The sequence below is a fragment of the Neofelis nebulosa genome, chromosome 3 (genome assembly GCF_028018385.1).
Source record: "Neofelis nebulosa isolate mNeoNeb1 chromosome 3, mNeoNeb1.pri, whole genome shotgun sequence".
Lineage (NCBI taxonomy): Eukaryota > Metazoa > Chordata > Mammalia > Carnivora > Felidae > Neofelis > Neofelis nebulosa.
This window is the reverse complement of record NC_080784.1, coordinates 203,941,491-203,969,317: the sequence shown is the minus strand read 5'-3', so window position 1 is coordinate 203,969,317 and position 27,827 is coordinate 203,941,491. Positions and strand designations below refer to the sequence as shown.

At 62.5% G+C, this 27,827-nt stretch overlaps 1 protein-coding gene across 21 annotated transcripts in view; it reads left to right on the top strand.

Moving 5' to 3' along the window:
- ABLIM2 (actin binding LIM protein family member 2) overlaps positions 1 to 27,827 on the top strand; it is a 146,642-nt gene that overhangs the window by 80,253 nt on the left and 38,562 nt on the right. For 9 of the 21 annotated variants that reach the window (XR_009259793.1, XR_009259777.1, XR_009259776.1 and 6 more), the window contains 7 exons: positions 5,685 to 5,762; positions 11,866 to 12,012; positions 14,466 to 14,498; positions 16,324 to 16,444; positions 18,607 to 18,705; positions 25,160 to 25,261; positions 25,702 to 25,755. Coding sequence is in view for 3 of the 21 variants with exons in the window: in XM_058723176.1 (XP_058579159.1) it covers positions 5,685 to 5,762; positions 11,866 to 12,012; positions 14,466 to 14,498; positions 16,324 to 16,444; positions 18,607 to 18,705; positions 25,160 to 25,261; positions 25,702 to 25,755 (634 nt within the window). In the remaining 18 variants the exon portion in view is untranslated. The remainder of the gene's footprint in view (positions 1 to 5,684; positions 5,763 to 11,865; positions 12,013 to 14,465; positions 14,499 to 16,323; positions 16,445 to 18,606; positions 18,706 to 25,159; positions 25,262 to 25,701; positions 25,756 to 27,827) is intronic. The other 12 variants (XR_009259778.1, XR_009259783.1, XR_009259782.1 and 9 more) reach the window with 7 other exon arrangements.

Below are 27,827 nucleotides of genomic sequence, written 5' to 3'. Positions count from 1 at the left end.
CCCTCGGTCTCAGTCGTTGGTTGGAAAGACTCACAGACACGCTGAAGGCTATCCTCGTCACGGTTACGGTTTATTGCGCGAGAAATCAGCCAGAGAAAGAGGGCACGGGGCAGGGTCCGGGAGGGGTCCAGCCCCAGAGCTGCTCCTCTCCCGCGGAGACAGGACGTGGCACCCCCCGGCCCGCGCGTGACCGCACGCGCCGGGTGTTACCAACCAGGGAAGCTGTGTGTCCAGAGATCTTACTGGGGCTCCACTGACTGACTGACTGACTGATTGCCACATGGTTGATTTCACCCCAGATCACACGGTGTCTCTCTGGTGCGGGCCCCACCCTAAGCCTGTTGGGTGAGGGTGACCCCCTCCCCGAGCAGACAGTCTATCAGGTGGACACAGATCACCCCCTCAGGGTCGAGGGCGCAGGCCAGGCCTCTCTCTGGACAAGGCAAATCCCTCGCTGCCCAGAGGCCCAGCTGGGCGCCGGGCACAGAGGCGTCGCAGTGAGGAAGAAGGGTTGCCCTCTTGGGACCGAGTTCTAGGGAGAGACGGAAATTGACGCCCAAACGGGCAATGATACGACAGAGGCTGGTGTCGGGGGCGGGACGGATGGTCAGGGAGGGCCTCGGGAGGACATGGGGTGGGAGCTAGGCCTGCGGGATGAGCCGGGGCGGCCCTGGCGGGAGGGAGCGGGGAGGGCTGCCGGAGGGGGGGGGGGCGGGCAGAGTCCCCTCGCCCTTAGCCCTGCGGCGAGGGCGGGGCTCAACCGGCAAGCCCCAGCTGGGCCCATCTGTGGAACTAGAAGGTTTTTGGAATTTCCGTGAGGCTGGATGGAGAGCCCATGGGCTCAGGCCGCTGAGGTTCACAGGGCTGTTGGCTGGCGGAGGAGACGCTCCTCCGCGCCCCCGCAGGATGGGTGGGCTCCCCCAGGTCGGCTGTCGCTTGCCAAGCCTGTTCTGAAAGACCCCAGCAGAGGGAAGTGCTCCCGCATCCTGTAGAAACTGAGTCCGGTGGGTTCGGAGGCCCCTGCTTCTCACGCACTCGCTCACGGTGCTGCCTCTTTTATTTGTCGTTCATTCAGCAGAGCTTTACCCAGTGTCCGGTTGTGCCGAGCCCTGTTCTTGGCCCCGGGGCCCAGAGGTGACCGAGTCCTGCCCCAGCGTGCTGGGGACGCGGGGGGAATGGGTGGGCACACGGGAACGCCCAGCCTGTCACCGAGACACGAGGGTGGGGGGCCCTGGGCCGGGGCAGGAGGGCTCCGTGGAGGAGAGGGGCCTCCTCTCGCGTCCCCCAGCCTCCCCTAACCCGTGACAGCCTCGCATGGTTGCTCAGCCCCTTTCCGTGGACGCCGGGCCGGCCCGAGGGAACTGCGCCTCTGAGCTCTCCTCTTCCGGCCTGACGCTTCCTTCCACCTGCCAGCTCGTTCCTCCCGATTTTAAAGTAGTGCCAGTTGCTTTTCTCAGAGTTGTCAAAGTGCCTGCACAGGGCTCTGGTTTAATTCAGGTTCAGATGGTCACCTTTGATGGCCACAGAGAGGAGGTCCCCTCAGCATTAAGCGCTGCTGGGCACAGACCTCCATGTGGCCACTGCTCCGGCCTCGGGCCTGGGGATGGGGAGAGGCAGGGGGCCCGGCCCTGGGTACAGGGAGCCACAGGAGTGGAGGGCGGGGTCTTGTCCCCTTGGGGAGGGCAGGTCTGTGGCCACTGGACCCTGGCTTGGGCCACTGCCCATGTCTGCTGAGACTCAGGAGGCCGAGGGACTGACGACCGTGCAGAGGGAAGCAAGGGGCGGGGGAGCCCGACAGTCTGGGAAGAGACCCCGGGGGCTTCAGCGGCTGGGCTCACTGTCCCCTGTCACCCTTCCGGCTAGATTCCCAGACTGTAGCCCCAACTAGAGAACACTGGGACTTGGGCTGCGAGCCGCCCGCCTGGCCTGCCCCCTGCCCCTCAATCTCGGGGACTGAAGCTACTGTGCCCTGGGGTCCCCCCCACCCCGCTGCCAGGGGTGGGGTGCAGAGGTTGTGAAGGGTGGTGCCCCTCCCCAGGCCCTGCGCCGAGGGACTGTGTGAAGGTGAGGAAGGGGGACAGGCCCACATGACGGCGGTCCTCCCAGCTACAGGGACACAGAGCCGTGGAGACTGTGGCTTCCTGTGGCTGCTGTAATGAATTACCACAAATTTAGTGGCTGGAAGGAGCACAGATGTATCCCCTCCCTCGGGGGCCGGAGGCTGAGGATGGGCCAGCAGGGCTGTGCTCCCTCTGGAGGCTCCAGGGAGAAGCCCCTCCTCATTCGTTGCCACATCTGGAGCCTGCGGGGTTGGCTCCCGGCCCCACGTCCTTCAGACCCCGCTTTCGTCGCCACATGGGCCCCGGCCCCCCAGCCTCCCTCAAACGACCCTGAGACCCCAGGGAGCCCACCTCCCAACTCGAGCTCCTCACTCCCATCGGCAGAGACCCTTTGGTCACACGTGGGCATCCTCATGGATGTTACTCTGCTCCCACGGTGACAGGATATGCCCGGTTGGTCTCGTTCACGGTCAGGGTCACAGTAAGTGGCGGGCACGCCCCACTGTGCACCATATCCTCTCACATCATACAGCCCACGATTCCCTCCATAACCCGCCCCCGTGCCACCCCGGGCACATCCCTGCCCTCACAGAACCAGCGTCCCTGACCCGGAAGTGACCGCGGGGTCCTGTCTGCGGGACTCCTCCCCGAATCCCAACCCAGAGGCCTATCGGAGGGACCTGCCGGAGGGACCCCACATGCCAAGAGGCCTCCAGGCCCGTCTCCGGAGCGTGACCGGGTTAGAATGGGGGACCCGGGCCAGCCCGCTCAAGGACAGGTCGGGTGGCCAGCCCTGCTCGTGGCCTCTGGACCCGGCTGCGAGGCTGGCCTCGGGGCCTGCGGGGAGCCCGGCTCCCTCTGCTCTCAGCCCGGGGGTCCGCCCGTGATGACCGCAGCCGCCGGCCCGAGGAAGGGAGGCCCTGTGAACAGTGGACGGGGAGAAGGAGAGGGCACAGCCAGAGCTGGCTTCCTGGGCTGTGTCTCCACAGACGCCTTGGGAACATCTGGGGCCGAGGCCGTCCCATGAGGACAGCTGTCCCCTCGGTGCTGCGCCCTGGGGCTGGCACGGCTCGGGGCCCGCCCCTCTGTGTCCTGGGACGGCGTCCAGGCCCCGGCCGTGCCCTGCTTGCCCCTCACTTCACCCTCCCTCGCTCCAGCCCCTCAGAGCCTCTTCTGTCTTGCCTGAGAAATGAGAATAGACCTGGGCGGGGCCGGGCGGTGAGCGCCCGGGTGACAGGAAGGCAGAGCCCTACGCGTGTCCTGTGTTGCTTCCTGCAAGCTGGTCGGGGAGCACGAGCTGGCAGCCCCGGCCAGCGTTGGGTCAGCATGGCAGAGCCAGCCCCGGAGACACGCAGCAGAGGTGGTGTGGGCCTCGCTGAGTCTCTGGTGGGGGGTGATCCAGACAAGAGGCACCCGCCAGGAACTGACCAGCAGCCCCGTCATTTACCAAGTGCCCTGCCCCTGCCAGGCTCCGGGACCCGTAGGACCAGCCGGGTCCCGGCCTCCCAGTTGCTCTCCAGCAAGAGAGGCCGGCCCTGGGGTCCCTGCAGGGACGGGCGAGGCGGCAGAGGGTACTGTGTCCTCCCTGACCGCATACCCCGGGGGCACGGCCGCTCCCCAGGGCAAGGATGGCCCCTGGGTGTCTGCTGAGGGCGCTCAAGGAAAGCCTTCCGGAAGGCTGTGGCCCTGACTGCCCGTCCGCGGCACGTCCTTGGTCATTGGGTCACTCAACACACAGCCGGCCCGTGAGTGCCCGTCGGCTGGGTGGCAGAACACAGACGCGGGGAAGACTGGCGGCCTCCCTGCCCTGGAGGCACGTGTGGGATGAGGGGGCTCCCGCAGGGTGCCCCCCGGGCAACGGGGAGGGGCGGCCCCCCTGGACGGGCCTAGGCGGCAGGGTGGGGGAGAGGATGTCTTCCTGGAGCCGAGCCTTGGCAGGTGGTGCGGGAGGTGGGTCTCGGGGCCTGTGCCTGGGGAGCCGGGGGTCTGCAGGGCACTGAGACTGAGGGATTGTTCTAGAGCCTGGCCGAGGGTGGCCCCAGGCCTGCCAAGTAGCTGGAGAAGAGCTCCAGGGGGCCTGGAGCTGGGGCCCAGCGGCCCTGGGAGACAGGGCAGGCCCGGAGGGGAGGGGGCGGCCCCACGCCCGGTCCTGGAGGAGGCCGTACCCAGGAGCGTGGAGGGGGCGGCCGGCGCTGATGAGCGGGTGAGCGGGCGCCTCACCAAAGAGGTGAGCCCCGGCATCACGCCCTCTGCCTCTTCTCTTTCCTCCCCAGATGCAGAAGCAGGCTTGCAGTCAGGTTTACCCGGGCACCACCCCCTGTGCCTTGCAGGTTTGTCCCTCCCACTGCCGTGGTGGCCTCACATCTGCTCCTGGTGTTGTCCTGTCCTTGCTGCTGTCCTGCCGACAGTGTAGGAGGTGCTGGGCATCCTCCAACTGGGAGGGCAGGGCTCCACGGCCCGTGCCAGTGTCCTGGGGCCGCTGTGTACAATGGTGCAGGCTGGACCCTCAGCCGGCAGGGATTTATTGTCTCTCGGTCCTGGAGGCTGGGAGTCCTGGCTCAAAATGTGGGCTGGTTAGTTCCCTCTGAGGCCTCCTCCTTGGCGCGTAGACGGCGGTCTTCTCCCTGTGTCCTCACGTGGTCGTCTCCTGTGTGCATCTGTGTCCTGATATCCTCCTCTTGTAAGGACACCAGGCCCACCCTAGTGACCTCATTTTACCTTAATTACATCTTTAAGTGCCCCGTCTCCAAACATGGTCACACTCTGGGGTGCCAGGGGTTAGGGCTTGAACATGCGAGTTTTGAGAGATATAATTCAGCCTGTGATGTGGCCCCTCCCAGGGCCACTGCAGCAGGTGTGGGCCACCGAGAGGGATAGAGACAAGGTAGGAGGCAGCCAGCCGGAGCTGTCAGGAGGCAGGGGGAGGCCAGGCAGGGGTGGAGGCTGGACCAGGAGGGGCGAGCACGTCCTACCGGTGGGATTGGACGGACGCCGGTATGAGTGATGGGAGCCGGGGAAGAAGGGTGTCCACGCAGGGTTGGGCCGGCCTGGCGTGCAGAACAGAGGAGGGGCCTGGGGAAACTGTTGCCTCCGGGGAAGCAGGAGATGTGGCCGAGGAGGGAGGAGGGGCAGGGGTGGGCACTCGGGGAGCGGGTCACAGATGCGGTGGCCGCAGAGTCTGACAGAAGAGGGACCGGGCTGGCAGAACGAGCTAAACACGCCCCCCACCCCTATAACCTGGGTGGAAAATAACATCTCCGAGCAGCAAAATTCTGGGTAAAAGGGACGGCCTTGGCCTCTGGAGTGCGCAGAATCCCTTGCTCTCGTCCTCCGAAAAACGGATAATTTCCTTGCGTGAAGCCGGGTGATCATCGGAGCGTTTCCAGCCGCGCGGAGAACGTGCTGGTCGGCTCGGAGTTGGCGTCACCTGCCGCGTCTGATTATAGCTTTCCAGCCGCTCATTGAAGCCACGTGTTTATTTTAAGAACTCTTTCAATCTGAAAAAAAAAAAAAAATGTCGTTACTGGCATTTCTGTCGGAGTGTGACCTGTGATAATTGCATCTGGAAGGTTCTGGAATCAACATATTCCGCTTTCAGTCTCCTCCTGTCGCCTTCCTTTCCAGGAAACCAGGAGCTCCTCAGAGAGCATCATTTCTGTACCTGCTTCCAGCACCTCGGGGTCTCCGAGCCGCGTGATCTATGTGAGTTGGAGAGTGGGGAGGCCCGTGGTGGGAGGGTCCGGACCTGGGTCATGGCCAGGGGTGCCCTTGGGGGCCGGGGCGTCCTCAGGTGCTGGGGTGCAGAGCCGGGGCTCTCGCCGCGGCCGTGGGGTGCAGACTGGTGCAGACTTCGGGAGGTTAACTCCGAGCTTTCGGTGAGGACCATCACGTGACCCCGCAGCTCCTGGGTGACGTGGTGGTGGTGCCCAAAGAGATGTGCTCACAACTGTTGTCCATAATGGTGTCAGCTCAACACCGCCTCCCTGTCCTGCAGCTAAGGCTTGCCCGAAAAAGTGACACTCGGCACACGGGGGACCGGGCTGGTGTCACCAATAGGCGTGCAGATCTGCACCTGCTACCTGGGAAGCGTTTCTAACGTGCTCCTACGAGAGGCTTATGAAGGATAATCTATGTTATGCGGTCCCGTTTTCATTAAAGAGTGTACGTGTGTATGCGTGTGTGTGCGCATATGGGTATATATGTGTACAAATGTATGTGTGTTTACATACGTGTATGTGTGCATATGGGTATGTGTGGGTGTGGGTGTGCATATGGGTATATCTCTGTACAGATGTGTATATACATGTATAAATGTGTGTGTTTACATATGTGCATGTGTGCATACGGCTACATATGTGTATGGGTGTATGTATGTGTGTGCATATGGGTATATGTGTGTACAGATGTGTGTGGGCGTGCACCTATGAGGATATACATGTGTAAATGTATGTGTTTACATATGTGTATGTGTGTATGGATATATATGTGTATGGGTGTGCATATGTATGTGCATATGGGTATATGTGTGTACAGATGTGTGTGGGTGTGCACATATGAGGATATACATGTGTAAATGTATGTGTTTACATATGTGTATATGGATATATACGTGTATGGGTGTGCATATGTGTGTGCATATGGGTATATGTGTGTACAGATGTATGTGTGTTTACATACGTGTGTGTGTGCATATGGGTTTATGTGTGTATGGGTGTGCATATGTGTGTGCATATGGGTATGTCTCTGTACAGATGTGTATATACATGTATAAGTGTGTTTACATATGTGCATGTGTGCATATGGCTACATATGTGTGTGGGTGTTTGTGTGTATGTGTGTGCATATGGGTATATGTGTGTACAAATGTATGTGTGTTTACATACGTGTGTGTGTGCATATGGGTATATGTGTGTACAGATGTGTGTGGGCGTGCACCTATGGGGGTATACATGTGTAAATGTATGTGTTTACATATGCGTATGTGTGTGTATGGATATATGTGTGTATGTGTGTGCATATGGGTAGATGTGCATGCAGGTGTGTGTGGTATGTGCATATATATGTGTATGCACGCACATGGGTATACACATGTGTAAATGTATATGTTTACATATGTGTATGTGTGCATGTGGTATACGTGTATATAGGTATATTGTGTGTGCACAGATTTATATGTACATGTGCATATGGGTATATGTATGTGAAAATACGGATTTGGCAGGACCTAACCCAGTGCATAGTGCATCGCTGTCATTAAAAATAGTAATCGTGATAGTATCTTTTTAAATGTTTATTTTTGAGAGAGAGAGAGAGAGAAACAGAGCAGAGAGAGAGGGAGACACAGAACCCGAAGCAGGCTCCAGGCTCTAAGCCATCAGCACAGCCCGACGCGGGGCTCGAGCCCACGAGCCGTGAGATCGTGACCTGAGCCCGAGTCGGATGCTCAGCTGAGTGAGCCACCCAGACGCCCCAAACACGAACCACTCTTTTAAACACACTGGTGTTTGTGAAAGACGAGGTATTGTTGTGACCGTGCAGTGAGCAGAGACACTGGTCACTGTTGTCACAACTACTTGCAAAAGGCTCCGCGACAGTCCACAGTGGCGCTTACTGGGTTTGCCTTCGACTGAAGCAGACGGGCCTCGGGCCAGAGCACCCCGGCTGTCCCTCCCCCATTAGCGTGGTGCCCGCTCCCAGTTGGCGCACGTCCTCGACCTCCCTCACCGAGGAGGCGTGAGTCCTGCGAGACGAGCCCTTCCTATCTCGGGGCTCTGCCTTGCTTTTGCTTTCGTGTCTTTCCTGGCATCTGCTGTTGCCCTACTGTGCGCCTGACCCCGTGCTTGCTGCCAGACCCCGGGAGGGTGGCCCTGGTCCCCGTGGCGGCTCGGTGTGCTTGGAAGGATGCCAGCAGTCCGGCAGCTCACCGGTGCGAGAGGAAAGATGAATACCATCGTCCCCCGCCAGTGCCCGCGTGGCCACTGTTAATATTTTGGAGCACGCCCCGTGGGTCTCTGGGTCCCTTTTCTCTCTGTGTATTTTCTTTTAAGCACAGTGAGGTCACACTGAATATTTGTTGCAGCCTGTGTTCACCATGGCAGTAAATCAGTAACTAGGCATACGTAACATCAGCGTTATTGCGTTATGACCTATTATTATGGACAGCTATCGTAAGTGTGATGTCCTGTGTGGCCGTGTATTGTTATTGCTTATTATGCCGGGTGGAGTGTGGGAGAGAGAAAGGCGCAGGGAAACCACATGAACCTGTACACACGCCCCAGTGGCCCTCCATCAGTCAGAGAGCCTGTTGTCACGGTGACCGCCGAAGGCTTTGGCGGGAGAGGAAATGGGTCTGTGAGCCCCGCTGGGCGGGACAGATGCCCAAGAGCCAGTCGGAGCCACTTTCCGGGGTGGGAGCGGGCAGTAAGGGCGCCATCAGGCCGCCTCTGCGGTCCCTGCTGTCAGGGGCCGACCCAGGGCAGGGCCGGCCTCACTGACCCGGGCACCGCGGGGCTGGGACGGCCGCGGGCAGATGCTCTGATCGGGGTGGGATCCCGAGGCAGGGACTGGGGAGGAGGCACCTGCAGGCCTTGCCCCGCCCCTCACTCCACTGTCAGCTTGAATTTGATGTCCGCGGAATCCAACAGGTGGTGTCCCCATTTTACATGCGGAGACGGAGGCCCAGAGCGTCCTCCTGACTTTGGCAAATGCCCCGGGGATTTTAATTCAGTTCTCAAGCACGTCCCAAGGACCTTGCCGTGCCGGGCACGGAGTCAGGGAGAAGGACTCCATCATGAATCAGAGAGACTCGTTGGGCCCCCAGGAGCCGCAGGCCCAGACAAGGGGAGACAGACGCGCCCACCAACGTCTGCACCTTGACTTAAAGGACACAAACACAAACGTGAAACCAGATGGCGGAGGGGAACAGGGACGGTCTCCCAGACAGGGAGGCCTGGACTGGGTCTGGAAGAACAGCCAGGCAAAAGGGACTGGGATGGGCGTGGCTGAGAGAGAGAGAGAGACAGAGACAGAGAGACAGAGAGAGAGAGAGAGAGAGAGAGAGAGAGCGCGCACGGGAGTGCAAGCTCACAGCAGGTGCCAGGCCCCCGGGCTGTGGACGGCTGGGCAGCCATAAGGAGCTCCTTGTGGCAGGTAGCATGGCTTTGAGGGGCGGGTCACTAGGACAGGCAGAGGCACAGGGTCCCCTGAGGGACAGCTCAGAAGTTCTGATCAGGGCCCATCCCGACTATGGACAACAGACTTAGAAATTAAAAAAAAATTTTTTTTAACGTTTATTTATTATTGGGAGACAGAGGGACATAGAGCGTGAGCAGGGGAGGGGCAGAGAGAGGAGGAGACACAGAATCGAAAGCGGGCTCCAGGCTCTGAGCTGCCAGGACAGAGCCCGATGTGGGGCTCGAACTCAAACTGCGAGACCATGACCTGAGCCGAAATCGGTCACCCAACTAACAGAACCACCCAGGGACCCCCAGACTTAGGATTTGAACTCAGGTCCTCAGAACCCTGCCCAGGCTCCAAAGGGAAGAGTCAGAGATCTGAGACCTCACACATTCACTCTCTCAACCTGTGTCACAAACGGCAGCATTCACCCCGAGAGCACCCACCAGACTCATGAGAGCCCTGGGGTCAGGTGGTCAGGGAAGGCTTCCTAGAGGAGGTGGGCTGGGGCTACTGAACCGGGGGCTGAGCCTGGCATGCGGGAGCACAGGGAGGAGACCTCTCAGGGCCAGCAGGCTGGGAATGTCAGCAGCGCACTTGGGGAACCACAGCGAGGGCTTGCGTCACCCACCCAGAGGGGCTGGAGGGCAGGGTGTCGTCGCTGGGGCTCCAGAGACGCGGCCCTGGCAGGGAAGGGGGTGATGGTGGGGAGCACGGCTCTGGCGTCAGACAGCCTGGGCCTCTTCCCACCCACGCCTCCCTGGCTGTGTGACTCTGGGCGAGCTACCTAACCTCTCTGGGCTCTGGACTCGTCGTCGATGAAGTGGAGCGACCGTGGGTGCCCCCAGCACGGGCTCGCTCTGAGAATTTGGTGAGCCAAGAATAGAAGGCTTAGTCTCGTGCCATCCCGGGCAAGAGCTCGTGGTATCGGCAGCTGCTGTTGGCGACGTTTGTTCGGAGCAAGTGCGGCAGGAAGGCCCCCAGGAGGCTCTTGCTGGGTCCAGATGTGAGCGGTGAGGGCCTGGACCAGAGCCGCCTGGGCTGGAAAGGGACAGCTAGTCGCACAGCGGACAGGAGCGCGGGACCCGTGCCGGCCCTGGTACGGATGCTACGGGACACCGGGGCCGAGTAGAGGCTTCTCTCCGGGTCTGGGGAGAGCCGAGCCGGTGGGGACAGCCTGACCGCCACTTTTGCCCACGGCCGGCGACGCCAGGCTGACACGGATCCCGAGAGGGGAACGCGGTGGGGAGGAGGTGACCCCGTGCGTCGGCTCCGGGACGGGTGGGCACGTGGGCACCTGCAAGGGGAACGTGGGGACCGACACAGATAATCGTCCCCGCCGTGACCGCTGGGGGTCAGGTTGCGTGTGTGCTCCTGCCCAGCTCTAGGACCTGTTTGAGCCCGTCGTGTGCCCCCAGGCAGCCCCCGGAGCCAGGGAGGGGCGGCAGCCGGGGGCAATAGCCTGGGAGCAGTGGGGGGCGGTGCAGGGGGGAGGCTGGGCCGAGTCACAGGGGAGCAAGGGGCCAGGGGGCCCTCGCCAGCGCAAGCGAGCGTCACCAGTGAGCGCCTGCCGTGGGGCGGGGCGTGGTCCTTGCCCCACCTGAGCCCGGGGCCCAGCCGGCCTGTCAGACGCCAGGCACTTTGCTGCCGTATCTCAAGAGCTCAAAATTGCTGCGTGTGCGTGTGTGTGTGCGTGCGCGTGCGTGTGTGTATGGGTGTGTGTGCGCGTGTGCACGCGTGTGTGCGTGCGTGTAAGGGTGTGTGTCGATGTGTACTGGTTTGGGAGGGTGACGTTATGTGTGCGTGTGTGTGTGCGTGTGTGTGCATGCGTGAGTGTGCGTGTAAGGTTGTGTGTCGATGTGTACTGGTTTGGGAGGGTGCCGTCATGTGTGCAAGTATATACTGTTGCACGGGAGTGGGTGTGTGGGTGTGAGTGCGTGTGTGTATGAGCGAGCGTGTGGGCCCGGGTGGCGCGACCGTGCATTGGCGTGGGTGTGGGAGTGAGGGTGACCGGTGTGTCTGCGAGTGTGGTGTGGGAGAGGGTGTGGGTTGTGCAGACGTGTGTGCCAGTGTGTGGCCGGGGGCACGAGCCAGTTGGCGGCTGTGTAGGTGGCTGACTTCCACAGTCTTAGACGGGACGTCCTCTGGGCACGCGTGCGGGTGCAGAAGCGTCTACCCCGGTGTTTGCACACTTGCTTGCGTCGCACACCGTGTGCGTATAGACGCGTGCGTGCGTACGTGTGTTTGGGCGGTGGGCCGAGCCTCACGGTCTGCCGGGCTCCGCACCAGGCAGGTCACGGGCTCCGCGTCTCTGATCCCCGAGCCGTCCCTGTGGAAGCTTCCGGCTCGGCGGAGGGGGTCTGCCCGAGGGACGCTTCCTCGGGACCACGTGGTCTTCCGAGGTGGGGCCGAGGGCCTCAGGCCCACGTGACAATGAGACACACACACACACACACACACACACACACACACACACACACACGTGTGCCTTTGCCCCTTCACCCCGTGTCACCGCGACGTGGCTCTGGGCCACACGGCTGCCGGAGCACCTGCTGCGGGCCGGGCCCCGGGGCCGCTGCCCTGTGGGGTGTGGGGCCGACGGCGCCCTCTGCTGGCTCTCTCCTCTCAGGCGAAGCTGGGCGATGAGATTCTCGACTACAGGGACCTGGCTGCCCTTCCCAAAAGCAAGGCCATCTACAACATCGACCGCCCCGACATGATCTCCTACTCGCCGTACATCAGCCACTCGGTGGCCGACAGACAGAGCTGCAGCGAGGTAGGGCACCTGCGGGGGGGGGGCGGGGGGGGGAGGGGTCCCCACGGCAGGGGCCCCGTCCGCTTCCGCCCCCTCTGACGGCCTGTGCGCCTCCCCTTGAGGGAGGCCGCAGCGGGTCCTGCCCCTAGCCTCGCGGGCCACGCGCAGCAGGCTGAAGGGCTGAGTCGAGAGGAGCCCCCCGAAACGTGAGGGAACGCGGGAGACGTGCCCGTGTGTAGCAAAGCGCCGGGAACCGAGCGACAGTCTCCTTTTCTTCGGTTCCGGACGATTCCCCTACTGCGTGAATCGTGTCCTTCTCCTCTCTCCAGAACATTCCTGGCCTGGCCGCCGTCCTCAGCGGCTGGCCTGCCCCTAAGTCCCGTGAATTCCTTATGTTGGTTCGACCCCCTGTTTGGGGCGCAAATGACCGATTCCCTAGTGTCCGTGGGCAGTGTCCCTCCGTGGTGACTCTGCTCCACTTTACACGCAGCCCCCTGCTGATTTTCCCTTGTCTTCGGTGGTGTTGAGGCTTGCGTGTGGCTGTGGGCGCCCGGGATAGACGAGAAGAGCATTTGGCCGGCTGTCGGCCTGAGTGTGTGTGCTGTTCGTGTGTGGGCGACCCAGACGGGCCCTCCCCTGGGGGCAGGAGAACCCGGGACCTTTGCACATCTCCCCCGGGCCTTCCTGTTTGCTTCTCTGGGAGCGAGGCTGAGGCTCGGGGACACCATGCTCGTGGGCGGGTGCAGCCACGGAGGCAGGTGGGAGGGTGAGACGGACCCCACGTCCCTTGCTCCGCGGCCAGCGGGCACCCCTCCTGACTGGCTTCTGCCGCAGGGGACCCCTGGGACCTGAGGACCAGGCGATGAGCCCCGTCAAGAGGCAGGGCAGGGAGCGGTCACGGACCTGGGCTCTGCATGGGGCTTTGGCATCCAGCACCGGGTCCAAGCTCCAATGGACAGCGCCGGAAGAGGGTCAGAGAGGTCAACGCCCTTGGCCGTGGTCCCCCAAGTGGCGAGCCCCAGCCGAGACAGGATCCTTTCTGCCCCAGAGACCACATTCTGGCTGTTTCCTTAACCGCCCCTCACGCCGCCTCGAAGACAGGGGAGCCAGGTCCAGAGGGCCGGGTTCAAGTTCCCCGTCCACCCGCTGGCAGCCGTGCGACACCCCGCCCTCGCTGGCTGGAGCCTGAGGTTTCCCGCGCAGACGGGGGCTGGGAAGGGCCACGCGCGCCTGTGGGTGCGGGGTGTGGTCGCTGCCCGTCCTCCTTCCACGGGTCACATGAATGTCGGCAGACACGCACACGGTCCGCGCTGTGGCCTCTGACCCTGCACCCCTCCAGTGGGGCGCACTGTATGCGGGTGCTACCCGCGGGGGGGTGGGGGTGGGGGTGGGAAAGGAGGTCCCGGGTCAGATGTGTTCACACTGAGGCTCTCCTGCCAGATGCAGGGCAGCCCGGGGCACAGAAATCCTCTGTTCAGGGACCGGTCACGCTGTAGTGTCACGGTCCCTACTCCCCCCAGGCCTGCTCGCTCTGCACGGACACCGGGCTTTCCTGTGTACCCGTGGCCCGTGGCCCCGCACCTTGGGAGTGACTGTCCCAGGATACAGATGAGGCTCAGGGGCCGTGCGGCTGACAGAGGCAGAGCCCTGTCACCAGGGGTCACCAGCTCTGGTCACCGTGGCCCCCCTGCCAGCGTCTGCCATTGTCCTGAGGTGTCAGAGCCCCCTCACTCCCTCAGCTCGGGGCCCCTGAGGGCTCCCCCCTCTCCAGGCCCTGCCACACCCTGGCTGGGAGCCTGCTTGGTGCCAGTCTCCCCGGGGACCCTTCTGTGGGCACATGACGGGGTGGGGACTGGGAAGCCACAGGAGGCTCAGGGCACCGCGCTGAGCAGACTTGGGCCTCAGGGCTGGAATTCTCTGGAATGGCAGCCGTCCAGCAGTTGAGCACCAGTGCGGGAACCTAGCAGGGAGAGGAGAGCAGGCTGGAAGCTCAGAGATCTGGCTTCACCTCTCTGAGCCTCAGTCTCCCCTTCTGTGAAATGGGGAGATTGGGAGACACTTGCCCCTTTCCATTCTGAGGAGAAGGAAACCCCAAACCCCGAGGCCCCGAATCACCCTCCTCTTCTCTGGGCCCCTTTTGTCTCCTTTCCGGAGAAGACTGAGGCAGATGGACTCACAGGATGTTGCCACCCTGGGCCCTGACCGTCTCCCTCTAGGAAAATACATCTTCACGGGAGAGCAGTGGGCGTAGGGCGCACTCAAAGAAGTGTCCTGGGGAACCTCTTTCCTGGGGTGCCATTGACCCTACTTCTCCAAAAAGGTCTTGGCTCCTGTGTCGTGTCTGGTGGTAGGTTCCTTGCCCGTTTGGAGGAGGGTCTGGTCGTGAGGATGTGTCTGTGCCCTGGGCTGTTTCTTCTTCCCCACGTGACCTCCTGGTGCCAAGGCACTAACAGGCCACTCTGTTGTGTCCACAGTCCCCACAGGTACTCTCGCCAACGCCGACAGAGGTAACCGCCTGCCCCCCGGCCCGCCACCCTCCCACCCCGTTTGCTCATGGTGCTTCCCCCCCTCCCCGGGTTATAAAGATAACCGCCACGGCACCCCCAGCAGGGCCTCTGTGGCTCCTGACCGTGGGGTCTGGGGCCACGGTCCTTGGTGGCCTGAAGTGCTGTCCTCGGCGTTGGTTATTTTTATAATCACGTCTCATCACGTCTCATCTGCATGCCCCCTGTGCACCTGTCGGCCCTGTAGTCACAGAAACGTGGGACGTGGCTCTCTCGAGGTCTGGGTCATGGCTTTCTTTTAAATTTTTTTTAACGTTTATTTATCTTAGAGAGAGAGAGAGAGAGAGAGAGAGAGAGCATGAGCAGGGCAGGGGGGAGAGAGGGGAGACACAGAATCCGAAGCAGGCTCCAGGCTCCGAGCCGTCAGCACAGAGCCCGACGCGGGGCTCGAACCCACGGACCGTGAGATCCTGACCCGAGCCGAAGCCAGATGCTCAGCCGCCTGAGCCACCCAGGCGCCCCACGGCTTTCTTTGGAGAAAAACCCCGGGAGCCTGGGTTAGCCCAGGGCCCACGTCACTCCTCTGAGTGGGACGAGGAGGCAGCCAGACCCTCGCAGATGGATATTCCAAAAGCGTTCCTCTGTCGGATTTATAGTGAGCGGCTCCGGGTCCCTGTTTCCAGCCTTAGCCAGTGACGTGGACAGCTGTCAGTCAGACTTCCATCTGCACTGGCGTCGGACCCTCGGGTCCGGGAACGCGGCGACACCGGGACGGTGGTTAGCTCGTGTAGAGCTTCTACAACCACACGTGGCCGGCGAGCCCCACGGACAGGCTAGGCGAGGAGACAGGGCGCCCGTGGGCTGGAAGCCGGCCCGAGGGGCTGAGCAGAGGACGGCCAGAGGTGCCGCCGCCCCTGGGGCGAGGGGGCCCCTCACCGTGGGTGGGGACGAGCCACACGGGCTCAGGGCCCGGCCGGCAGGTGCGGTCGCAGCACGAGGGCCGGCCTGAGCACAGCCTGGAGGCGGGTGTGCGGGCACGCTTCGGGGACGGCGGCTCAGTGGGTTCGGTCGGAGGGCAAGCCTCAGGAGGCAGAAGGTAAAGCCCAGAAAGGGCGAGAGCCGGGAGCGCCAGACCCACACTCTCGTCGCCCGTGCTTGTCCCCGTGCCGGCCTTCAGGGCCCAGCCGGCGGCGTCGGCACCACGGCATCCTGGGCCGTCTCCGTGCCCTGCAGCCTGGCCGTCCCCCGTCCCTGCTGCCGGGTCATCTCACGCCGCCTGCCGCCCGCTCCAAACGGTTGCCCGTCCTGCTTGAACGGAGTCTTGTGGGCCAGTGTTTGCGGGTCCGATTCAACCGAGCCTTCGGGCCTGGGAGGGGTGTTGTGGTGCCTCCCAGGCCCGGGAGCCCCCGTTGTGGGGCAGGCGGGGGTGGGGGTGAAGAATGCAGAAGCTCGAGGTTCTCAGAGGCCTGGTGGTTGCCAGGACCCCCCGGGTGCCGGGGAGGGGGTGGGGCAGGAGCACCGGTGCAGCCAGGTCCCTCTACCACCTTTTGGGGAGCCCGGACACAAGGAGGGGCTGGTGGGGACCCTGCCCTCGGGGACCCGGGGGCACAGGGACGGGGCTCAGGCCAAGGCGGGGCGGTGTCAGCGTGAGGTCGGGCCCCCACCCGGCCCTCCAGATGTGCCCTGGCAGGTGCAGAGGCTTTCTCCCTGGGGCCACGTTGAGTCAGCCCCGAGGGTCTGGGGGGCGAATGCCAGGAGGAGGGTGGGCGGCGGGCGGGGCGGGCAGTGCCCTCAGCTCCTGCGTTCACCAGGCCGCCTTCCCTCCCAGGGGGATCAGGACGACCGTTCGTACAAGCAGTGCCGGACCTCCAGCCCCAGCTCCACGGGCTCCGTCAGCCTCGGGCGCTACACCCCGACCTCGCGGTCGCCCCAGCACTGCAGCCGTCCAGGTACTTTGCGCCCGCGGCTTCCCTGACCCCGGATGAAGATCTGCTTCTTAGTGCCCTCCCTCTCTTTCGAATCGTGCCTTACTTTACACACCTGGTAAAACGACGGGCCGGGCGTGGGGTTCCCGGTGGGTGACGGGAGAGGCTGTCCGTTTAACTTGCCCATGGTGCCCCCGCGGGTCAGAGGGGCCGTCCGGGAACACGCAGGCAGCACCGAGCGCTCAGAACCGAGCTGGTGTTTTGGTCACGGGCGGCAAGAAGGTTACGGAGCGTGAGTGTTGGAGACCAGAAGCCCGTCAGTCCCGGGCTCGCCTCGCCTGGGGTCTGAGGGGCTTCGAGCCGTGAGGACGGCGTCAGCGGCCAAAAAGAGAGCCAGCTTTCTTCACGCGCAGCTGGGTTGGTGGCCCCAAAGACAGCCCCGTGGAAATAGGCGAGAGGCCAGGGGCGGGCCCGTCCCCGCAGGGGGACGCCCGGTGCGGGGTGCTCACCCCCCGCCCCCCAGCGCGCCTCCTTCCCTGCCTGGCGCCCGGCTGCGTATTGCTGTCCCTTAGCTTTGAAAGCCCGCCGCTGCCCTCGGTGTGTCAAAGCCGCAGGACGCTCCACGCACACTCTGCCTTCGTGAGGGATTTTTCCAAGCCGCTTCCTCCGTGGCGGCTGCTGCATGGCGCCATTTCCACGTCCATGGACTCCGGCTCTTAGTTTCACAGCCTTTGTGGAAAAATCAACTCATTCGTCTGCAGTCCTTTCCATTGACTCCCTGCTGTGTCCTTGGAACGTCCCGCTCACTGGGTGTCTGGAAAGTGGATGAGTCGGTGTGTGTGTGTTGGGGGGGGGGGGTGTGGATGAGTGTGTGGGTAGATGGATGGGGGAGTGACTGTGTGAATGAGTGTGCATCTGGGTGTGTGTGGGTGAGTGAATGAGTGAATGAATGAGTGAATGAGTGTATGAGTGTGTGTGAGTGTATGGGTGAGTGAATGAGTGTGTGTCTGGGTGTGTGTGTGTATCTGGATGAGTGGGTATGTAGGTGAGTGTGTGAGTGTGAATGTGTGTAAATGGGTGTGTCTCTAGGTAAGTGTGAAGGTGAGTGCGTGTGGGTGTGTCTCAAGCGTGTGAGTGGGTGAGTGTGGGTGTGTCTAGATAAGTGTGTGAGTGAATGTGTGGGTGACTGTGAATGTGTCAATGAGTGTGTGTCTAGGTAAGTGTGTGGGTGAGTGAGTGGGTAAGTGTGGTGTGTGGGTGCGTCTAGGTAAATGTGTGAGTGAGTGTGTGGGTGAGTGTGAATGTGTGTGAATGAGTGTGTGTCTAGGTAAGTGTGGGGGGAGTGTGGGGGAGTGTGTGTGTCTGGATGAGCGTGTGAGCAAGTGGGTGAGTGTGGGTGTGTGTGTGTGTCTAGGTAAATGTGTGAGTGAATGAGTGTGTGGGGTGTGTCTGGATGAGTGTGTGACTGGGTGAGTGGGTGTGTGGGTGAGTGTGAACGTGTGTGAATGAGTGTGTGTCTAGGTAAGTGAGTGGGTGAGAGTGGGTGTGTCTAGGTAAACGTGTGAGTGAGTGTGTGGGTGTGTGAGTGTGTGGGTAGGTGAGTGAGTGAGTGTGTGGGTGAGCGGGCGAGCAGGCGGGTGCGGGGTGAAGGGCAGTCAGCGTCCTCGCGCGCCCTCTCCGAGGGCCCCTCTCCTGACCCCCGGCCACCGTCCTTTGGGTCACCTGGGCGTGTGGCCGTGCCTGGCCGGGTGGCCACCTCCGAGAGCTGAGACGTGCGCCTCAGCGGGGCGAGGCCGGGCGACCGTCCCGTGCGCGCTTGCCCCGGCCCGGCCGGCCGCTCTCCGCCTGTCCTTGACCCCACGGAGCAACCCTCCCCCCCCCCCCCCCCCCCCCCCGCCGGGTGGAGTGACAGGCAGGCCTCCGGGGGCCGGTGGCGGCCGTCCGGCCACGCCGGGGGCTGCCGCCCTGTCCCCTAGGGAGCGGCCCCCTCCCCCCCACCCCGGCGGGACCCGGAGCCGACCGAGCTAAAGCGTCCTCGGCGACTCCCCCTCAGGTGCCTCGAAATGGTGCGCTTTCTTCGGGAGAGGAAGCAAAATGTTGCTAGCAGAGCGGGGCCTAGGAATATTTTGTGGCTTTGCGGCCGGCGAGCACGGGGTGGGCTCTGACTTGCTCTCTGTTGCCCGCAGCTGGTACTGTGAGTGTTGGTACCAGTAGCTGCCTGTCCCTGTCCCAACACCCAAGCCCTACATCCGTGTTCAGACATCATTACGTCCCCTACTTCCGAGGTAAGGTGCGCGGTGCCGCGGGCTGTGGGCGCTCGCAGGGCCTCCCGCCACGCGTCTGTGTCTCGCTGTCCCGTGTCCGCCGCATGGCTTCCCCGAGCCCTGTGTGTCCGCCCGTGCCCCTTGCTGTGTGTCTCGTGAGTCCAGCTCCGTCTCTGTCGGTGTGTAAATGTTCCCAGGAGGAGGCCATGGGCAGCTCGTGGCGAGAGGAGTGAGCGGTGAGGGCGGAGCTCGAGCCGAAGGGACAGGAGGCGAGGCCGTCCCCCGGCGCCCGGCCCCGGGGCCCATTGTGAGAGCCCTCGCCCGTTGCCCGTGTTCCTCCCCACGTCAGCTGCGAGGGGCAGAGGGTCCGCTCCCGGCCGTTACCTAGAGCAGAGCCCAGGAGGCCGTGACGCGTCCGTGGCCTCGGGCTCAGGGTGGCCGGGGCAGGATGCGCCCGGACAGGCTCCGAGGTCCCGCCTCCTCCCAGGGTGCAGACCGCCCGCCGTTCGCATCCCTGCACGGGCATCGTCGGATGCAAATCACACCAGGGAGATGGCCAAGCTCTTCTCCTGCACGTTGGGAACTGAATTGCGTCCGACTCGTGTGTTAGAGCCCCACCCAGCAGCGTGACCGCCTCTGGAGATGGGTCCTCGGGAGGCCGTCAGGGTTACCCCAAGTCACTAAGGCGAGGCCCTGATCGGCGGCCTTACGAGAAGAGGAAGAGGCACCAGGACGTCTCTCTCGCTCTCTCTGCACGTGCTCGGGGGAAAGACCGTGAGGCCACGTGAGGCCAGGGTGGCCGCCTGCGAGCGGGGAGGAGGGCCCTCGCGGCACACCAGACCCCGCCACAATTTGGCGTGGGACTTGCAGCCTCCAGAACCGCGAGAAACACGTGTCTGTTGCTGAAGCCGCCCGGTGCGGCACTTTGTCGAGAGGCCCTCGTGGCCGGAGACAGCCTAGGAAGACCCTCGAGGCGTTAGAGGAAGCAGGTAGGATGTTCTTGCTGACGCCCCCGAGATGCATGAAGTCCCCAGCCCGTACCGCGCCGGGTGGAAGACGTCCGACCCGAAGGGACCGGGAGGCGAGCCAAGCTCAGCTGGATCGTTCCACCGTGTGCCGGTCTCAGACGGGGCCCGTGGGAACTTGTGCATCCCCCGCGTACGTCACCTGTCGTGTCGGTGCGAGCCCTGTCGGTCGGCTGGGAGGAGAGCCTGTGCCGGCTCCGCTGGTCATGCGGACTCTCTCGAAAAGCAGCAGAGCCGGAAATGGTGCACCCCGCCCCATGCGTGGGAAAGCCATGGTGCACCCCGGGCGTGGGAAAGCCGGAAATGGTGCACCCCGGGCATGGGAAAGTAGCCAGCACGGCCTTGCCACACGCATCCACGTGGCACGTGAGTGTCGAATGACCAAGAGGCACACGGAACACTCACTGCAAACCAGAGTGAATTTGCTAGGTCACCAGGGAGATGTGGCTGCTCCCTTTGCTCACACGTCTAAAGGCCCTGGGCACACGGCTCCCCCCCCCCCCCGCCCCCAACAACCACCGCCACCTGCGTGGCCCCGTTTTGGGTGGGGCTTTTCCCCCGGGGGGCTCTGGTCGAGGCGTGGCCCCCAGACCACAGGCTGGGAGCAGACCCTGTGAGCCTCCTCTGCTCCTTTCTGACCCTCCACCCTCGAGTTCTTTCCGTGCCAGGGTGAGGAGAGCCACGTGGACCCTCGGCCAAGGGCAGACACCCCGGGCGGCGCCTCAGACCTGCAGCATGCCTGCTCCGGGCGGGTCGGGGGGAGCAGCACCCCGTCCTCAGCCCCGTTGAGAGGGGGCCAGGGAGAGGCAGCCCCATTGTCCTCGGACAAGAGCAGCGAGGCCCTTCCCTCCATCCTGTGTGGGGGAAGACTGTGCAGACAGACCCCGCCCCCCACCCCCCAAAATGTGGTCCAGAAACTATTTCCCGGCTGGGCCAAGGGCATCCCCCGCGGGCAGGGGCTCAGTCCCCGTGCGGTGCGGTGGCCGGGTGGCCGGGTGGGTGGGCACAGGCACCCGCCCAGTGTGGGGCCTTTGAGGCCCGTGTCTGCCCTGGCTCCCTCCTGGCTGCTTTGGCCACCAATTCCCTTTGTCAGAGGTCAGACACAGCCTCCCCACCCTCCTCTCGGGGTCAGACGTGGGGGAGCCCTGACCGCACGGCTCTGCCTGCCCCACGCCCGACTTCCAGGGCCACGTGTGACCTGGGGTTTGCCCAGCCTCTTTCCAGGACTCACCCCAGAGGAGACCGAGGCTCAGAGAGACCCGGGCCCTGAAATCCCAAAGCTCCTTGGGACAGACCCGAGTCAGGCTCCCGTTCACAAGCCGTGTCCACCACAGGTCCCGGGTCCACCTCAGAGGCCACACCGAGGGAGCCTGTGCCCTTCCCCTTGATGCTCGTTCAGCCCCGTGCTCTAGTGCGTCCCAGCCTATGGGCATTCCAGTGGCCAGCTGTGCCCACGGCCTGCCCTCCTCCAGCTGGTCACGGCCCTGGGTCTACCCACAGTCCCCGGAAAAGCTGTTCCCGGCCTCTCCTTATCCCTCCTTAGCATCCCTGACCCCACTAGGTGGAAATTTCCCTAAGAATGCTGCTGTGGCCGGAGGGCTCCCCAAGGGGAGGCATGCCCTCCCCACGGCCAGCACCTGCCCCGACCCGCCAGATGCTGACAAGGGCCCCTTGCTGCCCTCCTCTTTCCCTGCTGGACGCCCCTCCCAGTCACACCTACCCACCCCTGTCTCCGTGCCTAGGGCTGCCCCTCCACCAGGACCTTGCCCACAGCAGCAGTGCTGGTGGCAGTCAGGTACACTTTAGTATGAATTCCGGGCGGTGTGAGGCTTAAGGCTGACCTGTCACCTGTTTAAGGAGCGGGCAGGTGTGGGAGGCGGTTGCTGCTGGAATCTCTTCACCGGGCAGCTGCCACTTACCGCCCAGCGAGCCTCCTCCCCACGAGGCATGGGAGGGAGAGGAGGGAAGGGGCTTCTGGTGCAGAGCCTCAGGTCAGGGTCCTCTTCCCACCGCTCGCTGCGCCCCAGAGGTACCTCTCCATCTGGCCCCAATCCCTGGGCCATGCACCTTACCGGGTGGTCGTGGTCGTGGTCGAGGCTCAGGGGGCCTATGGCGGAGCATTGCACACAGGAGGACCCGCCCACGTCTCGGCGTTCGTCCTTAACGCTCCCCTGTGCACGGGTGGGGGCTGGCCTTGCTTCTGGCCACCTGGAGAGGAGCCAACTGGGGGCAAAGATGGGACAACTGAAGAGTGGACTGAATGAAGAGTATTGACCCAAGAGTATTGACCCAAGAGTAACCCAAGGTGTGAGATGAGGGTCCGTGAGTCCACACTGACACGAATACATAAAGGAGGGAGGAGGGACAGATCTCTCCCCTGCAGAAGAACCTCCAGGGATCTACGTGGAGACACCACCCCCGAGGAGGGGGGCCCCCTCCCCAGTCCTCAGGTGGGCGCCGAGCGCCGTGACCTCCCGCTAAGAGTGCAACGCGGGACGGCGGGGAGGGGGCCGTGCGGTGGGGAAGCCCGGCAAACCCGGCCGGGGGGTCACGGTCAGCATCCCTGTGACGGCGGGTGCCCTTGACGGGACGCGAGGAGAGGGCACTCCATCACCCCGGTCTTCCTCCCGGGGACCCGCGATCCCCGTGTAAGCACGGGAGACCATCAGACGAGTCCCGGCCGAGGGACCTCGCACACGACCCCTGGCCGGGACTCCTCGCAGAAATCGTCACAACATGGCCAGTCTGAGGAACCAACCGTCCCAGCCCCGAGGAGCCGGGAGACCGGCGGACAAAGCGTCACGTGATGTCCTGGGCGGGCTCCTGGGCAGGGAGGGGACATTGGGGGAAGTAAGGAAATCCAAACAAAGTGTGGCGTTCAGAGAGTAGCAGAGGGGCAGTGCACGGCTGTGACGTGGGCCCTGAACCGGCGGGGACTGGCCAAGGGCACACAGGAGCCTCTGCACAGCCTGAAACGGCTCCGAGATAAATCACTTACTTAACTTTTAAAAGGAAGAAGCGCCCCCCCCCGCCCCCCAGTAGAGCTCAGGTTCTGCCCTCCTTCCTGAACTGCCTCCAGAAGCCACGAGCCTCCTCAGAAGGGGCTTCTGTGCCTTTTCAAAGTCACCGCACAGTCAGGCTCTCCTCTGGGTTTCCCACATCCGTGGTGACATCAGTGGTTTGGGGTTTTTACCCTGAAGGCCCACGGGGGAAGCTGGCCCCCCGGGGCATGACGGGAGCCTCTAGAGGGACTCGGTGAGCGGGCCGGAGCTGGGTCTCACCGGGGCCCTGGCACCTGTCACCCAGGCCCTCCTGGCCCCGCCCTTCTGCAGATGGCAGCTGAGGTGGTGCGAGCCCTGCAGGGCCGACGCGGGCCGAGCACCGCAATGGGCCCTGGAGGTTGACGTTGGCGGTGTGCGATCATGAAGTGGCAAAGCGAGTCCAGAGAAGGGGGTGGTCAGCGGTGGCCTGTGTCTTCCGGGGAAGCTGGGTACTGGAGCCTTGACCCAGGAAGTCTTGACTAGTGGAGAAGATTACAAAGGGGGTTCTGGCGGGGGCGGGGAGGGGAAGGGGGGCTGGGGGACTGGGACAAGGTGGCAGAGTTTGGTGACCAGTGCGTCCCTGGATGGCAGGTGCGGGCGGGCATGACGGGCCACTGTTTCTGTGTCCCCACCTGCCTCTGGGTCTTGTGCCCTGTGGGTACCCGAGGGACGCTGCGGGCGCTCCCCAGACAGATCGGCACATGTACACGGGGGCTTGCGTGTGATGTAAGAGGGCACCGCGCCGTAGGCTTGGGGACTGGGGGGACAGGAGCCCTCAGGAGCCTATGTTTGATGGCCTGGGGCCGCGTGGGCAAGAGCTGGCTGGACCAGGGCCAGTGAATTCCGGGCAGAAGGAAACGAGCTGTTCGAAGCCCCCCGGATTCTACGGGCCAGCCGGGAGCACGCCCAGCTTAGCCATGACACCCCGAATGCGCCGTCCTCCGCTGCTCTGGAGCCCATGCGAGTGGATTTTTTCAAGCCTGTGCTTCCGCCACGTTTCTCTGCCCTTGGGGACGGATCCAGTCGCAGCCACACTTGGCAGAACCAACCTGCGGTGTCCTTTGCGTGCGTGGGGCGTGGCTTCCCCCGGGAGCTGAGAAACGGCCCGGATTGGCGAAGAGCTCTGGAAGGCGCCACTGGAGGGGCGTGGCTCAGGAGAAGGCGGGGTTCACGCTGCCGACAGGGGGCAGTCACCTGCCTGAAACGCCATCGGCGCCGACGGGTGAAATTGGGATGCTCGGAGCTGTGGTCGGCAGCCCGTCTTGTGGTCTCAGCCCACACAGGCGTGCCCGCACGCCCTCCCCGGTTCCCAGTGCACCTGCCCCGGGCCACAGCTCGCTCTGAGCCCACGCCCGCCGCGCCCTCCTTGTTAGCCACCGTGCGGCCCCCCGCCAGTCCACTCCCAGCCCCGTGGAAGGGCTGCTTCACTTCCCCGTCACCTTGGGGTCCCGATGCTACAACGCCCAGAGCTCCTTCCAAGGCAGGAGAGCCCCTTGCGTTCGCCAGGCCGCGATCTGAGGCAGCACAGGGTTCCCGAGGCTAACGGGAAAGGAAAGGAGGTGTGCCTTATGCGTGTGTTGCTAAAACGAGCCGTAAACCTCATCATCCAAAGTGTTCAGTGCCCATCGCATTCTGTCTATCATGCCATTCCTCAAATAGGTACCTATAGGGCGGGGAGGTTCCCCGGGGGCAGGGGGGCGGGGGGACCGTGGCCGCCCGAACTTGTGACTTGATAATCCAACCTTGCTCAAAACCCAGAAATTACAAATCCGCACGGGATAAGGAATCGGAGCCAGAATTGGAGACTCCTTTTCATTTGGTTTGCCAAAAATAGCTTTATTCGGGAGCATGGCCGCTGACACCAACTTCCTCTTATTCTCCTGTGGCTCGTAAAAGTTTACTCCGTGGCTTTGAGGGACAGATTCTGTGATCCTGTGCTGGATGATTAATCCGCGGGTTTTCCAAGCAGGCAGCGTCTTCTTACACAAGGATACTCAGAAAGGGAGGCTTTGGTTTTGGTGACTTTGCGGTTTGCTGGATGCAGGCATCAGCCGTGGCTGAGCAGCGGGCCAGCTGTGCACCCCAAGGAGAGTGGGGGGCCAGCCCAGAGCCAGGCCAGCCTCCCCATGAACCAGCAACCAGCAAACCCTTTGCCTTCAAGGCCACTATTCCTTCCCCACGGGGCTGTTGGACGGGGTCCACCCAGGTTGGATTAACAAGCCATGGGGCCCGGTCTGGATATGTCAGTGGGGGCCACCCTCCCTTCCCTGTGCAGAGGGGTGGGGGTGGGGGTGGGGGGCCCCACCAGGCAGGGGAGAGGGCTCGCGGGGAACAAGTGTTCCTATTTGACGTACTCTCCTTTCCCTTCCCCTTCCTCCCTTCTGCCTGTCTTTGCTCTTCCGTCTGGAGGCAGTGAAAGTGGCCGGAGCACCCCCAGCCTCTCGGTGCTCTCAGACAGCAAGCCTCCCCCCTGCACCTACCAGCAGGCGCCTCGCCACTTCCACGTCCCAGGTAGGCACCCAGGACGCGTGGTCGGGCTCGCCATGCAGAGCGTCTGTTTGCACGGAAGGGCCGTGGTTCCCAAGCCTCTCCGCTCCCCGCCCCCAGTTCTGCGGGTTTGCACACCCCGCAGCTGGCCTGTGTTCGAGCTTCTCCCGAAGCCATACAAGCACCAGGGAGACGTTTTTGCCCTCCTGGAAACGTGCTGGAGGGAAGGCGCTGTCCGGCCGGCCGTGCACCTTAGCCGCCTCCCTCCCTCTGCCCCTTGAACTAGGTTCTGGCATCGGGCTGGGCGACGTTTAGCTTGCGGTGTGGGTCCCGGGCATCAGTCACCTGTGGGGCGCCAGATCCTTTCTGGCCACTTAGGATCTGGTGCCTGAGGGCTGACGTGGGATGGAAACCTCCGGTCTGCTGGCTCACCCTGCTCTTCTCCTCTCTCTCTTCTTTCCCAGACACTGGCGTAAAAGATAACATCTATAGGAAACCCCCCATCTACAAACAGCATGGTACATTCAGCTCTCCTCTGTCGCTGGCTCCCTGCATGCCTGTCGCACCCTCTTGCCGTGACCCGATGGGCGATGGGGAAGGCACCGCGGGCAGTCTTAAATGTTACATGTGTTCGCTAGCAGGCTCCCCGGAGCCTCTTCTCAAATCGCTACAGAGGGTGCCCCTGAGTAAGGGCGCCTCTGTGTGTCGTAAGGCGGAGGCTGACACGCGTCGCTGGGCTCGGGGCGGGTGTTCACAACCGAGAGCGGGTTTCCATGAAAACTGCTTCGCTTTTTTATTTTTTCAACGTTTTTTTTTTTTTTTTTTTTTTTTTTTTTTTTTTTTTTTATTTATTTTTGGGACAGAGAGAGACAGAGCATGAACGGGGGAGGGGCAGAGAGAGAGGGAGACACAGAATCGGAAACAGGCTCCAGGCTCCGAGCCATCAGCCCAGAGCCTGACGCGGGGCTCGAACTCACGGACCGCGAGATCGTGACCTGGCTGAAGTCGGACGCTTAACCGACTGCGCCACCCAGGCGCCCCTGCTTCGCTTTTTTAAAAAAATTTACTTAATGTTTATTTATTTCGGGAGGGAGACAGAGCATAAGCAGGGGAGGGGCACAGAGAGAGAGGGAGACACAGAATCCGAAGCAGGCTCCAGGCTCCGAGCTGTCGGCACAGGGCCCGACGCGGGGCTCGAACTCACGGACCGCGAGATCACGACCTGAGCCGAAGTCGGACGCCCAACCGACTGAGCCCCCCAGGCGCCCCAACACCGTTTCGCTCTGAGTGAAGCAGCCAGATTGGCTTTAACCAAGGTGGTGGGGGACAAAGGCTTCTTGGACCACAGCCCAACCCAGCCTGATTTTTGGGAAACATAACAAACCAGACTTAGTCATTTATTCCTGCGTTTTAGGAATTTCTGACGATAGAATGAATAGCCAGTTTTCAGGTAAAGAGATTGTTGCCTCAACAGATAGGGGCTGGGGACGTCTAGCAGCGAGGGGGCCCCCTCGGCCCCCGGTTTCTCTCTCTAAGCGAGGGGACTGCCGCCTCCGCTCCACCGGAGTCTGCCCACCTGGGATAGGTGCACAGGCAGCACGTGGCTAGAGCCATGGAGCAGGAAGCAGAAGGCTCAAGGTCTCCCCTCTGTTTCTTGATGGAATTGCTGGGTGATTTGGGCATGTTGCTTCACCATCCTGAGCCTCTGTTTCCTCATCTGCAAAATGGGACCGAGCCCTCCGCCCCGCCCTTTCCACAGGCCGGTTCTGAGACCAGATGGAATAATGAACGTGGAAATGCATTATAAACCGTGACGTGCTGTGCACGTGACGGGGAGATGGGAAGAGGAATTCTCACATTTACAGTTCTTGTCCAGATGCACCCAGAGAAAACAGCCACGTCCCACGTTGACCACTGCATCACTGTGAGACGGAATCCTGTAAGAGTGTGCTTTCTGTGACTTACTGGTAAATCAGTGCTCTGACCGTACAGACAACAAGGTTCTTACTTTTTCCTTGATTGCAGTAGGCCCTGTGCTTTGCGCCTGTACTTGTCTCCTCTTCCCAAGAAGGAAGAGAATGGATTCCACTCTCGGGTGCCGAGAGGGCAGTGACTTTCAGACCGTGGCCTCTCAGCCGGGGAAGCTTGGAGCACAGATCTCCCAGAGGGATCAGAGAGGGGTGGGCTAGTTAGACGCCAGGGCTCGTAGAGATTGTCCAGACCAGCCCCCTCTTGTTACCGGCGGGGAGCCTGAGGCCCAGCCGAAGGAAGGAGCCGTCGCGTTAAGTGCTGTCTTCACATCACGGCACCCGTGTTCGAGCCTGCGTGGAAAGCGGCGTGTTCTGTTCTTGGCCCACAAGTGGGATTCACAGACTTGGCCTTTTGTTAACCTCAAACATGTAATTAACGCACGCGGTAGAGGAGGGACCGGCTCCTTAGAAAGCGGAAGAGGCCGTAAATCAGATAATGAACCCGCTCAACGACATCTGAAAGCCAGTTCGGAGACAGAGGACTTCCGACATTAAGTCCTTTGATTAGATCGCCCAAGGGAGACATTTGATTTTTACTGTTACCAGCGATAATCCTGGTG